We start from the raw sequence: 20,724 nt of genomic DNA, 5'->3' as shown, positions 1-20,724 counted from the left end.
TGGGTGAAGTACTAATATAATCCTCCTTGTCTTCCTCAGACAGAGGCTGGTGTATATAAACCTGGGATGTTTGGGAGCTGATCCCTGGTGCTTTCCACTCAAGTAAGTGGCAGTTCCTGTACCAGGTGGTGATACTGCCCGTCAGGATGTTCTCCACAGCAGTAGTAAAAGAAACTGTTGAAAACAGGTCACCAGGTCAGCAGCCGTAGCAGCTAAGAGTGTTTCAGTTCTTGTTTGGGTTATTTTCACCTGGCAAAGGACTTCTAGCTCTGTGAGATTCTTGTATCATCTTGCTGCACTGCTCTTTTGAGGTCTCTCCACAGATGTTCGATGATGTTTAGGTCGGGAAATTGTGAGAGCCATGACCAAAACCATCGGCTTGGATCTCCTGAGGTAGTCCATTGTGTATTGTAAGGTGTGTTTAGGATCATTAACCTGCTGTAGAAGCCATCCGTCCTTTTATCTGCAGTTTACAAATTGTTGCCATCTTCTCATAGCTGTCTCCTGCCTTTCGAGTAACAATTATTTCAAATTTCAGAGCACTGCTTAGAAGCACCACCGGCTGCCGATTGTCAGGCTGTTTCTAAAGCTTTCAAAACGACATTACCTGGCCTTTCCTGACGTAATTGTGAACGACCCAAGGCCTTAAAAAGCTAATTAATGTCTGAAATCTTGGTAAAAGTTATCTCAGACTTTAAACCTCTTAGAGTACCAAAATATTTGCATGGTGCTCCTTTCCTTATGTTGTACAAAACAAAAACAATGCACTTATCTCGTTTAATATGAAAAAAAACGTGTACTCTTATTTTCCAGCTATTTACAGTAAGAGAAAGTTTGACCAGAGATGCCTAAACCTTTTCATATGCACGCGCGCGCACACACACACACACACACACAGTTTTGATCCAGTAGGTAACTCAACTCCATCCTGATGTCACGAATAGTAACCGAGCCCTTCGCTGCAACCATACAATTGTGAACCGCCTCTACCGGGAGAAAGAGAGTGTGCGTGTGTGTGCGTGTGTGAGAGAGAGAGAGAGAGAGAGAGAGAGAGAAAGAGAGAGAGAGAAAGAGAGAGAGAGAGAGAGAAAGAGAGAGAGAGAGAGAGAGAGAGAGAGAGAGAAAGAGAGAGAGAGAGAGAGAGAGAGAAAGAGAGAGAGAGAGAGAGAGAAAGAGAGAGAGAGAGAGAGAGAGAAAGAGAGAGAGAGAGAGAGAGAAAGAGAGAGAGAGAGAGAGAGAGAGAGAGAGAGAGAGAAAGAGAGAGAGAGAGAGAGAGAGAGAAAGAGAGAGAGAGAGAGAGAGAGAGAGAGAGAGAGAGAGAGAGAGAGAGGGAAAAATCCGCTACAGGAGGAAAAAACGCGAGAAAAGCGGATTTGACAACATGGCGTACTTTTCCCGGACTAAGTCTTTTCTGAGGAGCTGCTGAGCGGTTCTGCACAGCACTGCCCTACTTTCTTCAGCTCGGTTCGTGCAGCCCAGCGGTCTGAAAGTTTGGAGGGGCTAGCTAACTCCACGGCGGCCTGCTTTTTCTCTTTGCTTTGGAGGTTTATCATGGGCTGAAAGTTTCGAGTCGTCATTGCCGGAAAACCAAGCAGGACAGGATGGAGAAACAAGGGACAAGACGAGAGAAGGTAAAAAAACGGTCACGGTGTGTCGACTTTGACTTTTAGCCCTGCGCTGCACCTTCTGAATGCTAACGGTTATCTGCTCGAAGGAAGGCAGCGAGTTCTTAATAAAACCCTCTTGACCTCAGTCATGTGAAGAACGGTGTTTAGGCACAGAGTTTGGAATCTCACCTTAAAAATAGCTTCTAGGTGTGTGTTTTTGTTTTTCTCCTTTTGATCTTTTGATTTTCTCTTATGGCTTCCGCGGTCAGTTGTGGACTGTTACTAAGCTACCGACAGATTAGTGCTGCATGTCACAGCTTCTCTTCCACAAAACAGAGCTCTGCTACTACGCTTTCTGTCATATATCTGTCCTCCATTTACTCACTATCATGAAAATAATGTAATCCTAAAACCAAAGTGTTGACTTTAACTGTGCTTTTTCATTAAAACTGTATTTAGGAATCCCTGACCAGAAAAAAGTGGGATAGTTGACAAAACCTCATGTCTCCAAAATGGCAACTTTACAGAAGAAGGGGAAAAAACTTAACTCTTAAAAATAAAGGAAAATGAAAATATATTTAATTTAAAATAATTTTGGAGCATTTCTAATGGTCCATTCAACCTCCAGATTCACAATATGTCAAAATCTGAAAAGTGGAAATGGAAATTTTAGGAAAGTGTAATTGCAACCATAGAATTGAAACATCGCCAAATTCATGATTTTAGCAAATTGTAACAAATGTGATATTATTAAATGTGTAACACATGCACATCTATATTAGTTTATAATTAAGCAGAAGAATTATTCTCATTTTAAATTGCAGTATAAATGGATATGCTGCAAGCATAGGCTAATAGAGAAGCCAGCTCAAAACCTTGCATTCCCATGTATTCTCTGCCCAAAGAACCTGTTCCAAAGAGCTGTGTAATTACCTTATGAGCTGAATGAGGTGTGTTGGAATAAGGAATAGTTGAAACTGTGGAGGGCAGAAGGGAGTGCAGGAGTAAATGGAGGCCACTGTGTGCATAATGCTAAAAAGTGGTGGAATAAGACCCATCACTGCAACATTCACAAAACTTGCCTCAAATGTGTGTATGCAAGTTATGTATCTTTAAATACTTGATAGAAATGATGTACAAATCACATACATTGAAGTATGAGTGTTGGAATATGGCTTTAAATGCTTAATAGATTGGACACAGAATAATATTTACATCTTAATGTGTATGTTTAACAATAAAAAATGATTATTTAAGGAAAAATCATTTTCAACCATTTCAATATATCAAAGTGTTAAAATTAAAATAATTCTTAATAATTATGATAATACATTGTGAAGCTGTTTTTGCAAGGAGGCAAACATGGTTGGCTCCGGCATGCTGTATTATTCACAACCTTTTAATTTTTTTCACCAGAAAAGCTATAATACAATGTAGAGCAATGTTCACCAACCCTCCTCCTGGAGATCTACTTACTTGCTGAGTTTAGTTCTGACCTGCAATCAAAATGCTGCCCCCAACCCCTTACATAACTAATGCATCTGATCCAGCCAATGAAGGTCTTATGAAGAAGTTAATCAGCCGGAGCAGGTTTTCAGATTGTGGTTTGAAACAGTCTCTGCATTAAGGTATTTTACATTCATTTACACAAAGTTACGCCATGTTCAACTTTCAGCAATGAATTCAAGCTACAAATTGGGAACACACAGACACATATGTCCATATCAGCGATAACTTATTTCTAATGGCTTATTACTGCTATAATTTTGTTTAAAAGTAAAGAAGTAGTTTTTTATTGTTAATCAGTGTATGCATCTATGTTGAGCTGAGCTCAGAGTTAAGAAAGCTATCTTAACTTTTCAAATAGGAATTCCCTGTTGTGGGGCTGTTTTTCTAGACCTTTTCTCTGTTCTAGTCTAACGCAGCAGTAGATCTCCAGGAGCAGTTTTGGTAACCATTTGAAGTGTGGACTAATGGGTAATAAAGCCTAAGTATCATTAAGGTATAAATAGAGGGCTTTCAATAATTGTTGCAGTTGTAAGGGTCTCTCAGGACTGAGGTTGGAGCCGGAACTGAGAATCAAGTTCAGTTCCTACACACAGGAATTGATGACTTGTGTCTGTATACTATATTGTTATGCTCTTATCTGCAAATAATCTGCAAAGAGTTTATTTTGGGCCAAAATGTTTGAGAGAAGATGATCATGCTTTGAGAGGACAGCGTTGCTCTGAGCGCATAGCTAGTGAATTAAAATACATTTCCAACATTCTACTTTTATTTAAAACTTAAAAATAATGCGCTTAATAATATCGTTTGCATTGAAAACTCAAACGTGCCGAACACTGGGGTACCATTCAAAACTTGAGAACATACTCAACAGCGCGCTCCACAGTCGAAGCTTATACGTATTCACATGCTATTTCTACTTTCAACAGTCTAGTGTGCTTGTAACTTTTTAAACTTTATCTAAATGGCAAGCTTACTTTCTAGCATTGAATAAAATTTTAATAAAAGTTATTAATGAAATAAATAAAGACTCACATTACACCTGAATTCACACCCATCCATTGTCTTTTGTAAATAATGTAAACATTTCAGATGATATCAAACCTGTACAAATAGTGTATTGTATATGTATAGTGTACATATAATGTGTATATGTATAGTATAAGTTATTTTCTACTCCTGTGAGGGACACTGAAGTTTTTCACTCACCTTTCACCTGTGTAATGTGACGTGACAATAAACGTGATTTGATTTGAAATAAGTTCTTTGGTGTAAAAATATGGATTGTTATGTAATTTAACCCCTTAATGAAACAAGTCTTATTACACACTGTACTACTCAGTAACTACAAGTACGTCTGTACAGTCTGGTTTCTTTGGTAATAGAAGTTTGTAATAACACTTTTTTGTTTAAGGGATTAAGGATAACTTTTGGTGATTTGTTTTTTTAAACAATATTTTTTTTAATTAGACTTTGTCAGCTGTCTTAAGCTAATGCTAGTGCTGGTGTTCCTCTGCTCTTTTCTTTTGGACAGGCTTAACTTTAGTGTTTTTCTGACTAAACTGAAAAACCCTGCTTTGAGGGGATGGAATCAGGATTTTCAGGATATTAATCGTGTATTGATATTAATGAACTTGACCCATATTTACAAAGCTTCTTACCGTAAGAGTGCTGATCTGGGATAAAACTTCTTTCCTATTTACCATGACCTTATACTGAAAAAAAACAGATCATAGATCAGCACTCATGGTTTTCAAGTTTTAAAATGCAGACAACAGAAGGCACATTAACCAATTTTTCAATTGTGAATTTCAGAATAATCCATTATTGAGTTTTAGAGTATATTTCTTATCCAAAGGGACTGGTACCAAAAAGTTGGTAGCAAGAATCCAAGAATGTGTTTAATACAATGTTTGATTAGTATGTATAATAATCATGTTAACATTATGCGCAGACAAAAAATATGAAGATCATGAAAGTCTTATGTTATATAACTAGTAGGGTTTTCTGTCCTCCTAAAATTACAGTAAGACATTTCAGCTAAGGAAGACTTACAATGAAATTACAATAGCATTAGCTTAGCTGACCAAAGCTAATTTAAAACAATATTATACCATATGCACAAGTGATAAGCTATGTTAGTTACACAAAAAACATTAACTTGTCATCTAGCTAAGGTTTAAAACATTACAAGCACGGTAAACTCAAAAACATGGCAGCGAACACACTGTGAAAACTCCAGAATCCCCTGATTGGATTCACATTTATTAGCTGTGTGCTTAGACCATTCGTTTTCAAAATATGACCATTTTCTTCCAATTTCATAAAAGACTATTATTAATAATCATCTATAATCTCATCTACAGTCTTTTTTGCCATCCTTTAGAATTCTGCAGTCTGATCGCGTTAATACGAACATGGTTGATTTTTTAAAATCTATTTGTTGTTTCACGTGAAAATACATCCTGAATGCAGAATAATAAAACACCGTAAAGAGAAGAAAATGCAGATCTTTTATTGCTGTAGTGAACAATATGCTTTAGTGAACAATAGGGCCACTTTCCCCTCAAACTAATATACAAACTAATTCTTATAACCACATGTTCCTTGATAACATCCATTCACTGGATGCAGATGGTTAAAGGCAAGGAAAAACAGCAACACTGCACGACAGACTGACTAAGAAGCGGGACTTGAAAGTGTTTGTGTCTGCCTTCTGTTTTGGCTGCTTGTCTAATGGCAAGCCCAGTCCCTGTAGAGGAAGCTCCACAGTGGTCTGGCATCAGCGCTGGAGCAGTTTAGTGTGGAGACATCCTCATAACAGGTGCTGGATCCGAAGCAGGATTCTGACAGAGCTTCACCACAATGGTGTCTTCGTGGCCCCCGCCATGGTTAACACAGCCTACCAACTAGGACATGTTTTGTGATGGTTTCATCCTTGCCAAAAAGCAGTGGTTGCACCTGTGTTTTCTTTTGCACTCAGACTGTGGAGGTTTAAAGTAATTTCCCAAAGGACATGAGAACAGTCTCAAGAATTGTTCCTGGGCCAGCACGCGACAACTCCTGACTTGTCAGTACTGGCTTTCTCATTTCTCAGAATGTGAAAGCTGTTCCCATGCAGGATGTTTTTGGTGAAGACGGTTGTGAACAGCTAGCAGTTGAAATCGGCAGACTGAATTTATTTAGAAGCTACATAGGCCTGTCACGATAACTGTTTATTTTTGGATGTTTTTGGTCCGTTGCAATATATTATATTATTTTAATTTTAAGACTATTTTATGCCACTGATAGATTGATAATATAATTGCATATTAATGCAATTGCACAAAAATAAAGTACAATGAATGTTTAATTAGTCAAAGTTAGGGAGATGTATGCTTCTGTCAAGAGGATTGTAGCATATTTTTAAATGATGTTTTTAATGGGCTGAAGTGACACACCTTGACCTGTCGCAGTGTGCTCTGTGTGTATAGAAGTTATAGCTTTAATTAACTTACGTCTGTATTCAATGGTTTATGAACCTGCTTTTTTCTTATTTACTGGTCTTGACTGAATAAACAGCAGGGCCATGTTTTTGCCTTTTTACATGAACTGATTTTTAGAATCACATATTATGTTCTCTGATCACATCCTTTCACTGTGCAGATTGGTTAAAAGGGAAGGGAAAACATAAATTCTAGCACACTAGGGGTGTGAACATATATATATACTTTGTATCACAATATTATGCTTTGTAAAACTGTATTGATTGTCAAAAACACAGTACAGATTTTTAATTAATAGTCTACATGCAAAGATTGATGGCAGACAGTGGTTCATTGTGGGATAGAACTGTTGTACTCTTTCTTCAGATCCACCTGTTAATCACACTATCCACCTGTTGTTTTGCAATATATATCACAATATATTGAATTGTAACTTCTGTATCATGATATGTATGGCACAGCCCCACAGCCCTCCAACACATAGGAATTGAATAGTGAAATATGTGGGGGTGTTAAAGCTGACTAAACAGCAGAGGTTTCAGTTTGGGCCATTACATCCTGTTAAAAAAGTAAGGCACTGTGGACAGTATTTTTTCTTACAAGGTGGCATATAACCGGAAGGAAGGATGGAAGAAGTGGGGAGACTAAGAAGGTCAGGAAAATGTGTTTTTCACTAGAAGGTTGCTAAACAATAACAAGGTTATTGAGTCACTGGAGCTGCTCTAAAGGTTTGCTGAATCATAATTTTGCTGCCAAGTTTTGGCTGTCTGGCTCACGGCCGGTCATATGGCTGGAATCAGAAGTATCCGCTGCATAACAACAGGAAGCAAACTCCTGGAAAGGTATTTTCCCAGTAAAGGTGCAAGGTTTTTATATCAAAGGGAATCATACATCCCTCTTCTTAGTAATGTTTTAATATTAAAAGAACCCGGGACAGTAATATTTATGATGTGTACATTTGTGGTGTCTTTAACAAGCATAACAAACAATTAATTAGGTCTGTCATTTTAATCAAACTAGTCAGTTGACCTTACATTCTCAGCTCATCAGCAATGGTTAGCTATTTACGTAAATATAATGCCTGCTTTGTGTTCTTCCACTGGTCTGTTTGAAGCAGTGCTGCGTTGGATTGGTGTCAAAAGCCCTATTTGGATGTGATTAGTTTTACATGGGAAGGTGGAGTAAAGTTATTTTACTACAGTACGTCTGTAAAATGTATGACCGTTTTGCACAGGATAAAAAATCCCAGCATAAATGACTCGATTTACAAACTGCCATCTTAAAACCCACTTATAGTCAAATTTTAGTTTCAAAATCAATAGCTACATGTTCATAACAGGTATTCAGGCTATAGGCTACGCTACACAGAAGCACTGCGCCTCTGAGTGCCATGCACAACAAAACTAAATGCCTCCTCAAGTGCCTCCATACTTGAGAAAAAATATGAAAAACTCAAAGGACACTTTTCCACAGAATATGAAAGAATATTTACCCATGTGTCGATTTTATTGATATCACTTGATTGATATCACATGATAGGTATCAAAGGAGGTCGTTTTTATGGTTTGTTTAAGAAGGCACATGACGCCGAAATCTTTACTAATATGGGGGCATGCAGTCTGTAAAAATGATATACATAGTACATGCATGGGGCTAAAATCACTGAGAAACTCTGGTAATAATTACATGACCCCACCTCCCAATGTAAAACTAATCCCATCTAAATAGGGATTTAATCTGGGAAAAACTAATTATCCTTGTAACTTGTACATTGCACTCAACAGCTGAAGAGATGAAATATTGGATTGAAATGTAAATATTGGATTGGTTTTCTGTATCGATACCTGCAATGGCTACCATCACGCAAAGGGAGGGCCTCAGCACCTGTATTGTGAGGTGTATCATATCGCCAGGTTCTTGCTAATGCCCTACATCTAAAGTCTGTTTCAATACACTTTAGAAGACCACTCTTCTCAGATGTGCTCCTCCTGATTTGGGAATTGGCAGAAGAGCACCCAGAAAGCAGCTGTTGTGCAGACACAGCACAGCATGTTGAATTTCTACCTAGGGGCTTTCACCGAAGGGGGCATCTACTCCTCCGTCTGCCGTCTGATACCTCCGCGGCCTGCCAAAGGAGAGGCTTGTTTTCATTTTCCCAGGAATGCGCCTTGGCCCCCTGACCCGAGTGAAGCCGAGGGGGTAGAAGCAGGAAGAGACGCCAGCAGCCTCGAGCTTGGGCCTACGGAGGTGGAGGCACTGCCTACTTGCACAGATGGAAGCGAATGTTAGTTTCAGCGGGCATGGAGACACAATAGGTCCGGTCCTTCCTGTGGCCGGCCTGGGTCTTGCTTTGTTTGTTCTTTGGGACAGAGTCTAAGAAGCAGGTTAAAAATTCCTTGTTTATGCGCTGAAGCTCTGAGTATTATTGGAAGGAGTCTGCAGTTTGACTTGGTGTCTCACTCAGCTGTTTAAAGTGGAGGACGACAGGGAGAGAAGTGAATGATTAGGAGAGAAGAAGAACAACACAGACAAGAATGCAATGTGCTACAACTTAAAAATAAAGGTGCATTTAAATTGTTCTTTAACTGATGCCATAGAAGAACCACTTTTGCTTCCATGCAGAACCATGTATGCAATACTTGGTCTGTGTATTGACAAGAACCTGGCAATACTATACGCATCATGAGACAAGAGAGACATAGTGTAATACTGTAAGCAGTGCTATACAGTTAAATTTTTTTACTTACATTTTAAGAAAACATGGTTCTAAATGAAACCAAAAGTGGTTATATGGCTTTGCTTAAAGATCCATTTAAAGCACCTTTATTGTTAAGAGTACATACCTCCTCCCCTGCAGAACAATTGAATAATCTTTGGCTGACCTTATGCTGTTTGCTCTAGCAAAAATCTTCCTGATGTGTTTTATGGCAAGTCGGCTAACAGGTGTTCGACAAACGAAATGAAAAATCTCTGTAAACTGCGTACGGTCCAGGAATCTACATGAGAATCTGCATTAGACAGCGTTTCATCTGTTGCTTGTTGTGTCTGCGGGAAGTTTACAGCTGTTTTATTTGGATCGTTCAACAGGGTTTGTGTTCTACACGTGCGGTGTGTGTTTGTGCTTGTGGTGGGTCCATGCATAACCACTGTGATGTATACTTATGTGTGTGTGGGGTGTGTGTGTCTGTGTGTGCATGCATGTGTCCTGATACAGCCTGAGGTTTGTGCTGTGTTGCTTCAGCTGAAGAGCCAAGGCTCTCGTCTCCCTCCCTGAACTGGTGCGCCCAAATTTGTCTTTTCAGAATTACCTTCACCAAGACTCTCATTAAGTCTCCCTGTGCGTCCCAGTGTGGTCAACAGCCAGCTGAAACACACCCTACGCTGTTATCTGTTCCTGGCCCTGGATAATACTACATGCTGCTTCAGACAGGCCTGCTGTATATACAGACTGGTTCAAACTGCACTGTAGTATTGGATAATAATGAGAATGGCTTATTCTTAGAAAATATGACAAATACGGGCAGCGAAATAATTCTAAAATAATATTTACCTTTTTAGAATGCTTCTTAGTTCTTAGTATGACTGTACAATACTGCCCATTAATGGCACCTTGAGGACACCAGATGGTGCTCTGAACACCTTGGTTAAAACAAAGACTCAGAACTGGATTAGGATTAAAATAGCTGATCTGTCTAGCCAATCCATTAAAATATGCCTGATTTTCATGATATTCTAGAATAAGCTTTTAGCTAAGGCAAAAGCACTGGAGCTCCTGATTTAAAAAAGAGAGACAAATCTTTAGGCACCGTCCCTGTCAGCTAAGAATGAATTAACGAGAGGAAAAAAAAACGTTTCTGATGGGAAAATAATTTTTTTTTATATAATATTGTGTGTTAATTAGGAACTTGGCCAAAAAATAATTTAATAAAGTATGGTTTGGTAAATAAGTGCTTACTGATAAATCAGGTGAGACAGAATTGGACATGTATCCATGCGCTGGCTGGGGGCATCCAGGAAAAATCTGGGACCAAGCCTTAATCTTCAATCTAAGCTCCCCGGATAAAATTGTATATTGTGTATTGAAGCGTACAGTCATAGGGGTCTACCAGCAGTGACAAAAATTCTAGTCTACAGAAAATTCTCGTCAGAATTGTGGCTGAAGTCCCTGTCCATCAGTTTTGTCTTTCGGCAACATTTCAGATGAGAATTTCCTGTAGACTGGAATTTTTGCCACTGCTGGTAGACCCTTATAACTGTACACTTTGATACACCTGCATATTCAGCTACATTCTTTACAAAAGTAAAAAGTAAAAAAGTGATATGGAGCAGTTGATGAAAAATATAAATGTGCATGAATTTATTGTGTAACTCATGGTGTATTAAAACATAAAATCTCAATTTTTATCATTTTTCCCAAATCTAGCTCCTCAAAGAACCTTTTTGGATTTATGTTCCTAGAAGAGGTTCCTATTAGGCTACTATATTTGGATATGCAGCTATGAGGAAGGTCTTGAATTGATATTACTGATATAAACTTTAGCTCTTTGCAAAGGCTTTTGTCCTTAAGAATAGGTTCCAATAAGAACCTTTTCTTGAAGGTTTCTTAAAACACCTTAAGAGGTTCCTCCACAGATCGAAGAACCTCCAAAAGTTCCTCAAGTATCTTGTCCTTTTTACAGTGTAATAACTCCAGATTTCTCAAATGCTCCCCTTCTGTTCCTCCTGTTTGAGTTTTTGAAATGTCTTTCCTGTGCTCTCTCACTCGCCCCATCGCTGTAGCAGCCCTAGCTCTCCTCCGTCTCTCCTCTCTCTCTTTCTCTGGAAGTAATTACCCTGCTGCGCTATCCCAGAGTTTCTCTGGAGGAGGGGTGTGGCCTGTGCCAGAGATTACAGGAGAGCAGAGGTGGAGAATGGCTCTCTGCTCCTGCCCTCTCTCCTTCTCTTTCTCTCTCTCTTTCTCTCTCTCTCTTTCTCTCTCTCTCTCTTTCTCTCTCACTCTCTTTGCTCTCTTGGTTTCTCTTTCCCTTACTCCCTCCCTGCTCTTGGGGATGCTCCAGATGTGAAGCTCTGAGGTGGCTACCCATAAATTTCCTGCATACTCTTAAGTCAGCAGCAGCCACTGCTGTGTTCCGCCCTGAGGAACTGGCCTTCCAGCCAACAAAACCGAGCAAAGCCTTCCAGCAGCATTGTCCTGACGTTGAAGCTCTGTTTTTATTGTTGTGACGTTTCACCCCCCCCCCCAACAGTTTCTCCTCTCTCTTCGTGTGTCGACAAAATGACTTACATGTTAAGCTAGAATAAGGGCTGTATAATGGCAAGAACCTGCTTAAAATATATGTTACAAAACAGGGATTGTGATTCAATGTATTGCAATATATAGTTTTTAAATCCAATTTTAGAAAAAAACTTCTAATGAATGCATTTTAATCACTTTTTAAAATTATTTTAACTACTCACTACTGACCCAACTTGTCTAGTCCCTGTAGAGAAGTATTGCCAATCGAATAGGACCCTCTTGAGCAGATAAACATGAAACTATTAGCACAATGCCTAATGCCATGTGTATGCTACAGATGTGTAAAGCCCCCTAGCTGTGGAGTGGTGGAACTGTGTTCTCTGGACCATGCTGCTTCATCCAATACCTTTGAGATGAGTTGGCGAGTTGGGGATCATCCAACATCCTAACCTCACTAATGCTATTAACTATGTTTACTGGCTTCTGCCTAGGTCATCCTGGTCATACGCTCCTCACAGTCTTTAGCCTGACTATTGGATGACCTACCTCATTGTTGTATCATTAGCTTCTTGAATGTTTCATTTTCACTACAGCCCAACCTATATATTGGTTGGCAGGTAGTAGAGTTGATATTGATGACTAGATCCATTTTAGAGAAAATTAAGACTGTAACTTTGTGCTGTGTGAATGACATTATATAATTTCCCTTATTTAGCTCTTGTGTTTTGTCTCCTTGGGCAGTTTTCGCTGTTTGGGCCCAGGGCACTGGGCAGGGCGGTGCATGCAGCAGCAGAGGGGCCTGGCCTAAGCAAGGCAGAGTTCATGGAGAAGGTGCGGCGGAGCAACGAGGCATGCCAGCTGGGAGACTTCCAGATGGCCGTGAAGCTTTATGGAGAGGCCCTGCGGGCCGACCCACAGAACTGCATCCTCTACAGCAACCGCTCAGCTGCCCACCTCAAGCTGGGCCAGTACCAGACCGCCCTGGAAGATGCTGTCAAGGCACGTCTGCTCAACCCCAAGTGGCCAAAGGTAGGAGGGAATTGTGGTTATGTGGGTTTGTTTTGTTGTGTTTTGATTTTTTTATTGCAGAAACTTTCCAGTATTGAGATGTACAGCACTTATTCCTGGGTGCTCTTGCATCTTTCTCACTTGAGTAGATTTGGAGCCATGCAGGTCACAAGTGTGTATTCTGTGATGCTATTTTGCACAGTACACTATGTACCAACAGTGTTCCCATTCTGTCAGAGGGTATGAAATGCTAGGCTTATACTGATGTTTAATATTGATAATGTACTTGAACATCACTGTAGCATTCTGTGGGTGGATCATTTTTAGACAGTATGTGGACACGTAAATGCTTAAGGCAAATGCGGAAGGCATATTTATATGGATTTGAGTATTGCTAAGCCTGATCCATTTCCAATCATTTTATTCCCCACTGTGTTTTAGCCAACACCCTCTGTTGTTCTCGCAATATTTTTTAAAATAATCTTTTGTTATTTTTTGCATCTGAAGATCTGATGATAAAATGTGTTCTGCCATTGTGTTAGAATGGTTTACTAATTTAGGTTTCTACCAAAGTAACTTTTCTATGTTTGTTCTGCAAGATTTTAGACTAGCACATCTGCTGGTCACACAGGTGGTTCAGGCATTTAGCTTGACTCAGTTAAATTAAATGTCTTAAATCTGTTCTAAATCTATGAGTAGGTTCTCATAAATATCAAGTTTTCAAAAGCACACAGAGTTACAGACCTATTGTTCTCGGCCTGGAGGTGTCAGATGGTTGTCTAAAATTAAATTGAAAATATATATATATATTTTTAAGTACATATTTTTTAGGATGACTTTTTAAGACTGAGGCACAGAAAGCCTCTAACTAGCTCAGGGTGCAGTGTGTAGAGCTAAGCCACACTAGCTAACTAGAAAATACTTTTCTAAGCTAACTGAACTAGCTGCTTAGCTAGCATGGGTAGATGCAGTGCGAAGCACATAGCTACACTAGCTGTTGCTTTTCTAAACTAGCTGCTTGCATGTGTTTAAACATTACACGCAAAAAGAGCACAGAAGCGTATTTCTGTCTAAAAGTAAACTTGCAGGAGTAGCATTAAATTTAAATGCATTTATTCAGTGAATTTGATGAATTCAAAGCTCTACTGGTGTTGCATATGCTCTTTATTGTTTGAACTAGAGATGGCAGTACCTGTAAAACATTAAATCATGCAACCTCTAGTTTAGATTAAACTTAAAAGGATTGTAAATGCAGTCTTAATTTAGGTTGGTTGAAATTTTTCAAGTTGCTTTCTTCCGATCGGTCCAGCGTTAAAAAAGCACAAAAAAAAAAGACTATGGCAGCAGTGTCAGACAAGGAACTACAGAGGGAAACAAAGCTCACAGGCTTCAGAAGCCTCAAGCTTAATATGGGAAAGGTCTTTCTGTTCTTGCCCACACAGAATGGGAACACAGAGAGGCCTGTGCCAACAATGAAACTCAAGGGGTCTTTATAAACTCACCATTTGAAGAAGAGAGCATTAAAAATCACATTCTAGACTGGATTAGCCTGTATAGAATGAACTTGGTTTGTGGTTTGTGGTGACTTAATGATACCCAGCATCTACTTTGTGTGGCCTCTATCCAGCTTTGTGACCAATCTAACGTTGATATTAATATGTGTCTACACACGAAAGGTCACGGAGTCCAACCTTCTTAATTCATGTGTGTATTTGATGGAGTATTAGCTTTCAAGCTCTGAATGGGTCAGTGCTCTGTAAATTCCTTTTGTATTAAATTACACCCACAAGTATATGCATTTGAGTGTAATACAAATGGCATCATCAACCAGGGTGCAGTCAGATTAATCAGCCAAATATGTATGCTTTTTTTTCTACTTATTTGTCAACCATGCAGAGTCCTAGGAGACGTTTACACACCACGGAGACCCTGAGTAGTACCTTACCTCGGTCTCTTCCTGACCACATGATCTCCTCCCTGGCCCAAAGCACATGTGGATAAACCCAAACCCAGAGAGGAACGCTAAGCCCTGGCCCATGCAGCCGTCAGTCATGTTACCTCTGTGATCCCCATTCGCTGCAAAGGGCCACGGAGGCAGAACCAGGCGCTTGGTGGAAAGCAGGCCAGAATTGTTGGTTCTGTGCCAGTGAACTATAATGTTCCCTAAGTTCATCCTCCTCCAATGGTTTCTTAGAGAAATGAGGGCTCTATGGGGTGAGCGTTAAGACAAATGGCAGGAGAGGGGGTAGGCCCTGGTCTGAGGCAAAGAACAGGAAGCTTTTGTAGGAGCCTACTCTCAGTTTGCAGAGAGCTCTCGGAAAGAGCCAGGCTCTGCTTCCTTTTAGAGTTGAATAGGAGGAAGCGGTGGGTGTGGGGCAGCGCTGCTATTTTGTTGTGGAAGCCGAAGCCCTGGACGAGCTTACTAGCAAACTAGCACTGCGAGGACAATAACGGCAGTGGCAGCAACATTCCTCTGCTTTTTACTGCCTTTAAGAGCTGGATGAGGTTTGAGTTCTTGCTCAACACAGCACATTCACAAGTGTTTGGCTGTGGGATTCTCAGAGCTCACGTCCAAAAACTGCAGAAGAATGATCGATCATGAAATGTCTGGAGTATTTGGCATTATGGAGGGCGAACAGTTCAGCAACTTTGATCTCAATTCCAATTCATGTCTGAAAAAAAGAAATTACGAATGTAATGAAGATAGGCCCGCCACAACTGTGATCGCAAATGAGATTGACATGCCCCTCATCCAATCCCAGTTGTCTCTAAATGTTCATTAAAAGAAACCTGCAGTGAGATCCATGGTGGCAGTAAATTAATCTGAATTACTAGTGGAAAAAGAAATATGATGTGTATGATGTGCTGTCCTGATAATCTCCATCACAAAATGGCATAATCTACTAATGAACATAGCTAAGAAGCAAGATGGCTAATGAGACAACTTTCCTGCCCGTCTCTTACTTTAAAATTACCTCCCTCCTATCTTTCATTGTACTTATTTATGACAGTTACTCGTCAGCTAAAATGTCATGACTGTCACAGGCCTACATTAAGGAGAAGGAAAGACTTGCCTCTGAAGTGAGGGTGCACTAGAGAGGGCAAGACAGAATGGCAGTGCCCTTGCTTTTGCTTAAGAGCTCTGGAGCTCTGTGTGTCTCCTCTCTGTCACTCATGCTGACACTTTTCAAGCTTTTGAGAGAGAGGTTATTGTGGAGTGATGAATGTGAAGAGGGTGCACTTAAGTCCAGACAAGTAGGAGTTCATCAGCATGCTGATGTTTGTGTGTGTGTGTGTGTGTTTGTGTTTTGGGGAGGGGTACGTCTTTGCGCAGGGATTTTCGTCCCGTGCACCCTCTCTGATTAAGGTGCTCTAGCTAGTGTTAAAACAGCCTGAGTAAGGCAGTGTACACAGCAGTCTTAGTTTGGCACAAATGCTGCATAGGAAAAAATAAGCAAAAATTAGCATTAGCGTTAGGCTGCTGCTTGGATACATCTGTGTAGGAGGTACATGTAAACACATCCTTAGTAAGGTAAATTTGCAAAAATATGTTTGGTTATGCTATATTTTGTATTTGGTCATGTGTTTTAAGTGTTTAATCTGTCTTCAGTACCAAATATTTCAGATAAAAAAACACTATGGGTTGTATTGCAGACATTTATTGCTTATTTATTTCTTAGTTTAAACATATAAAACCAGGACACAAGAACTCCCAACAACATTTTCAGGTAACTTAAGGGCTATTTGTGCCACATAGGCTGTGGACCCCAGAAAACACAGTTCAAATACTACTACTTTGATCATTAAAAAAATTGAATAAAATACAAATATGTAATAATAGATATTTCACAGTCGGTTAGATCTGACTCAGTTTTAGACTGACTCATGATTCAAACATAATGTGCAGCACTCCAGAGTGATGTCGCTGCAGATGTGTAGCCGTGTTGCCTTCTAGCTCTGGTGGCTCAGTGTTTACACCGGTTTTATATACACACTCCGTTCACGGCTGCTCTTTAGTATGTTTTCACTGCAGCTCTGCATTGAGATTTGAGGAATCATGGTTGAACTTTGGTAATAATCCACAGTTTATTTGCGCCCTGAACTGTTGGGGGGCGATCCATATGGATCACGTATTATCTATGATCTATTACCAGGGTTGGGTAATTGCGGAATACACGTAATCCGGATACAAAAAAAAACTGTAACTGTAATTCGTCACACTGCAAAACATGTATTCACAGTGTTAAAGGAAATTGTAGAACTACAATTACCAGTAGAATTTGATGAAAGAATTGAAGGTAATGCTATTGAACCCATGTAGACGAGCTAGGACTGCCATAAAATTATCTGGCTACTGGACGCTGTGTTGTCTAAACCTTTCTGTCTGTTGCTAAACAAGTGTGCAGGTGTGTTTCTGTGTAATAATTCAGTACTAGTATGTATTAGTATGTATAGTATGAATCACAAAAACCTAAAATAACCTGTACACCAAATCTTATATATCCTCACTGACATGAAGCCATTGCGGAATACGCTGTCCTGCTGGAAAGAAATACCAGATCAGCACCAGATCAGAATAATCCAATGTATATTCCTTTCTCTGTGAAGTTCCCATTTGGAAATATGGTTTTCTCATAGCAATAATGGTATATATAAGTTAGTAGGCTAATTACTAAGGGATTTGTTTCATGAGAACACAAGATTGTTTGATGTGGACATGAGATTTCATTGATGTGAAAGGGTTTAATTTAAATGTGTAAGTAAAGTTTTTCTTTTGTCTTTATTTGAATTTGTGGCTTTAAAAAGAGTAATCAAAAAGTACCTAAAAATTATGTTAATATGTCATATAGTAATCCTTTAGACTACGTTACAGTTAAATTTTTAAACAGGTTATCAGTAATCTGTAACGGAATACATTTTTAAAGTAACCCTCAAAGCCCTGTTCATTACACCTCTAATGATAACATATTCGTAGTTTACAACAAAATCTAAATAATGCCAAGAGATATTTGATATCTGATGTTGATAACAAACTGTGGATGTAAAGTGTATAAATAAGATCAGTCCACGTCTTTTGCTTTTTTTTACATAGATTTTTATGTATATTTGAAAGAAATTAAATATTATTTTGTTGTGTATTTGCAGAGATGTGGCTGGTGATAGTGTAAATTCAGTGTTTGTTACCAATGTTAGCTTAGCATTCTTCTGTTGTAGACTAAAGAAACACACTTCAGATATACGTATCTTGGCTCATGGACTGCATCTAGGGTCAGTGATAAATTTTGATAATTACATTTTTTGCCAAAATATCCCTTTAAAGCGACGCCCCGTGGTTAAAGCCACTTTGTTTACACCATGTTTATGGTCTGTGTGTGTTTATTTTCAGCAGCTTACCCACACCAGCATGAGACTGTGTTCATGAGCCAAATGAGCCAGGGGGTTTTCATTTTGTTGTTTCCAAAACAGCTAATGTAAACAAAGCTATTAAATTTATTTAGAACTTTTTCTTTGTGTAACTGACCATTTCATGCTTGCAAGCTTTGTCTATGAATAAGAGGCCGGGGGGGCAGCACACATTTTAATCCAGAGTTAGGGTCATTCCTCTAAGTGTTCTAATAAAATCAAATTAACATTTGTTGTGGTTGAAAGTATTTTCCCACTTCTTGTACCCATGATGCCTTTGTACATTTCTCAGTAAAAGGATGTGAAAGACCAGACGAGTGCAGTGGAGTGAGGCTACGTAGACAAGACAGGCAGGACGGTGTCATAGCAGTGGACCTGCTGCTTATTACTGTGGGGTCACCGCCCCAGGTCAGCTCTAATTAAGTCTCAGTGACTGTGGACGCTCTGAGAAGGCCAGTTACTTCTGCCTGGACTCCCTGTTCGCTTCAGTTTGTGGCCCCCCACAGACTTTTGAGTTGGCTCAACAGCCGGTCCCAGAACGGGTCCATGGGAGGGGACGGGGAGTGGGAATGGCAGTGGTGCGGCTCAGCAAAAACCTCAAGTGGCACAAAAGGCCCTGAAACGCGCTGGACGTTTGCAAGAAAGTTGTTGTGAAGGTTTTTTCAGAGGTTTTCTCTCTTGATGCCAGTTTCTGCTAAGACACAAGAGCTTTTTGTCCCTTTGTCATTTAGATCAAGAATTTCATGGGTGAAAGTGGACATCTACATCCAGCCTGTTCTTCAGTCTGTTTGTCCCCCTTCCCCTTACTTTCTTTGAAACTCATTTCTAAAGGGAAGTCTTGAGTCTTTTGGCTTTCTCTGTTCTCATCCCACGCAGTTGCTAGGTTATGGTGGTCAGGCCCATAGACGTGCAGGTGGGATACGTAGAGACTGTGAAAAGCATCTTTACTGCTCTTCAGAGATGATGCACATCAAAGGACTTTCTGTGTCCATCGTCAAACGCTTGCCTCAAATTCTAATTTGTCGAATCTGCTATTCTGCCAGCTTTCATTTATGGCCCTCTCCCTGATCAAAGACGTAGACCGTGGCCTGGACCGCACAGTGTTGTGATGTGTAAGGATTACGCGTGAAGCTGAGATGCAGATCGAAACGCGCAGCGACTCGCAATTTCTAGATGAAACAAGCAGTGAGAGAAGGTTGAGGATTGAGCCATGTCCTGGATCTTTAAGCTGTATCAATACCAATGTTGTACATGAGGAGACATGAGAAGGCTAAAGAAATGATTGGGCATCAGTGGTGCCTTCCTTTGGGTAATCTTGGTCTTGTGGGCACGCAGTATACATGTACAAAGTACAAAGCTCTTCATGTAAATTAGTCAATGCTAATCATGGCTAGCATGGCTCATCATGTAGGTGGTACCCTCACCGATCACAAGACTGTTGTATTGTGTTGCACCCACACAGCTCTCTCTCTCCCAGAAAAACTTAGCTAGTGAAAGCTAACTAGCAGGCTAAAGCTAGGCCAACGATAACCAAAAGTTAGCATCTTTTCATTTGTTTTTGATTTTTGTAGATTAAACAAGCAGTGAGAGGAAGGGTGAGGATTGAGCCATGTCTCGGCTTTCAGCTGTGCCAATACCAATGTTGGTACTGAGACGTGAAGAGGATAAAGAAGCGGTTAGGCGTCAGTGCAGCCTTCCCTGGATTTTCTTCATATTTTGTTAGACCATTCCATGCTGCAAATAAGAGATTTCAGTGCTGTGGGATATGATAAGAAACTGGGTCCTTCTTTGTATTAAGGAAATTCCAGAATGAGAGTGTATCACAGCAAACAGACAGAGCATATCTTGTTATGTTAGAGAGCGTATTGTTCTCCAAGCAGTCGGAACATCCTCTTCTGAGAAGTTAAGCCATAGTTAAAGTCTCTGGAGCAACGGGAGTCTGGGAAGATCCTCATTCAGCCTCATCTCAGTACCGGATGCCAAAGCAGCAACCCACAAGGCCCTCTTCCCATGCTGCACTGGGGCCATGGCCACTTCTCTTCACCAGCTCTGGCACCCTGCTCTTATAAAGCAATAATGTAGCCATAGCATGTTCTGTGCAAGAAGACATGCTGAGAAGAGGCTCTGCATTAAAGACCTACATTACTTACCAACCTGCAAAAAATTATAGGTTAGTGATATTATATCTATATGATACTATTTTTTACATTGTTCTACTAAAAATAAAGGATTATTTAACTAATTTCACTTACAACAAGTAAAAGTTAATATGAGTGATTGAGTCTTAAAATATTACTACAATAATGTAAAATTGAGAAATATATATATATATTTTTTTCTCAATCTTATAATATATATATATGTATTTGTTGTTAAGTACACAAATGTTGTGAAGAAGACATTCAAATTTTGAGGCATATTGATGCCACTGCCCTAAATTTGCTTTCTGATCAACTTAAAAGCCCCAGAGAATTCTGAA

At 39.8% G+C, this 20,724-nt stretch overlaps 1 protein-coding gene across 2 annotated transcripts in view; it reads left to right on the top strand.

Annotated features, from left to right (window-relative positions):
* Positions 1–1,265: 1,265 nt before the first annotated feature.
* ttc28 (tetratricopeptide repeat domain 28) overlaps positions 1,266–20,724 on the top strand; it is a 229,645-nt gene continuing 210,186 nt past the window's right edge. For both annotated transcript variants that reach the window (XM_072658503.1, XM_072658502.1), the window contains exons 1-2: positions 1,266–1,631; positions 12,576–12,863. In XM_072658503.1, the coding sequence (XP_072514604.1) occupies positions 1,602–1,631; positions 12,576–12,863 (318 nt within the window). In that variant the 5' untranslated portion in view covers positions 1,266–1,601. The remainder of the gene's footprint in view (positions 1,632–12,575; positions 12,864–20,724) is intronic.

Source organism: Salminus brasiliensis, chromosome 16 (genome assembly GCF_030463535.1).
Source record: "Salminus brasiliensis chromosome 16, fSalBra1.hap2, whole genome shotgun sequence".
In the NCBI taxonomy this organism is placed as follows: Eukaryota; Metazoa; Chordata; class Actinopteri; order Characiformes; family Bryconidae; genus Salminus; species Salminus brasiliensis.
The sequence above is the reverse complement of the archived record's forward strand: the minus strand, read 5'-3'. Positions and strand labels throughout refer to the sequence as shown.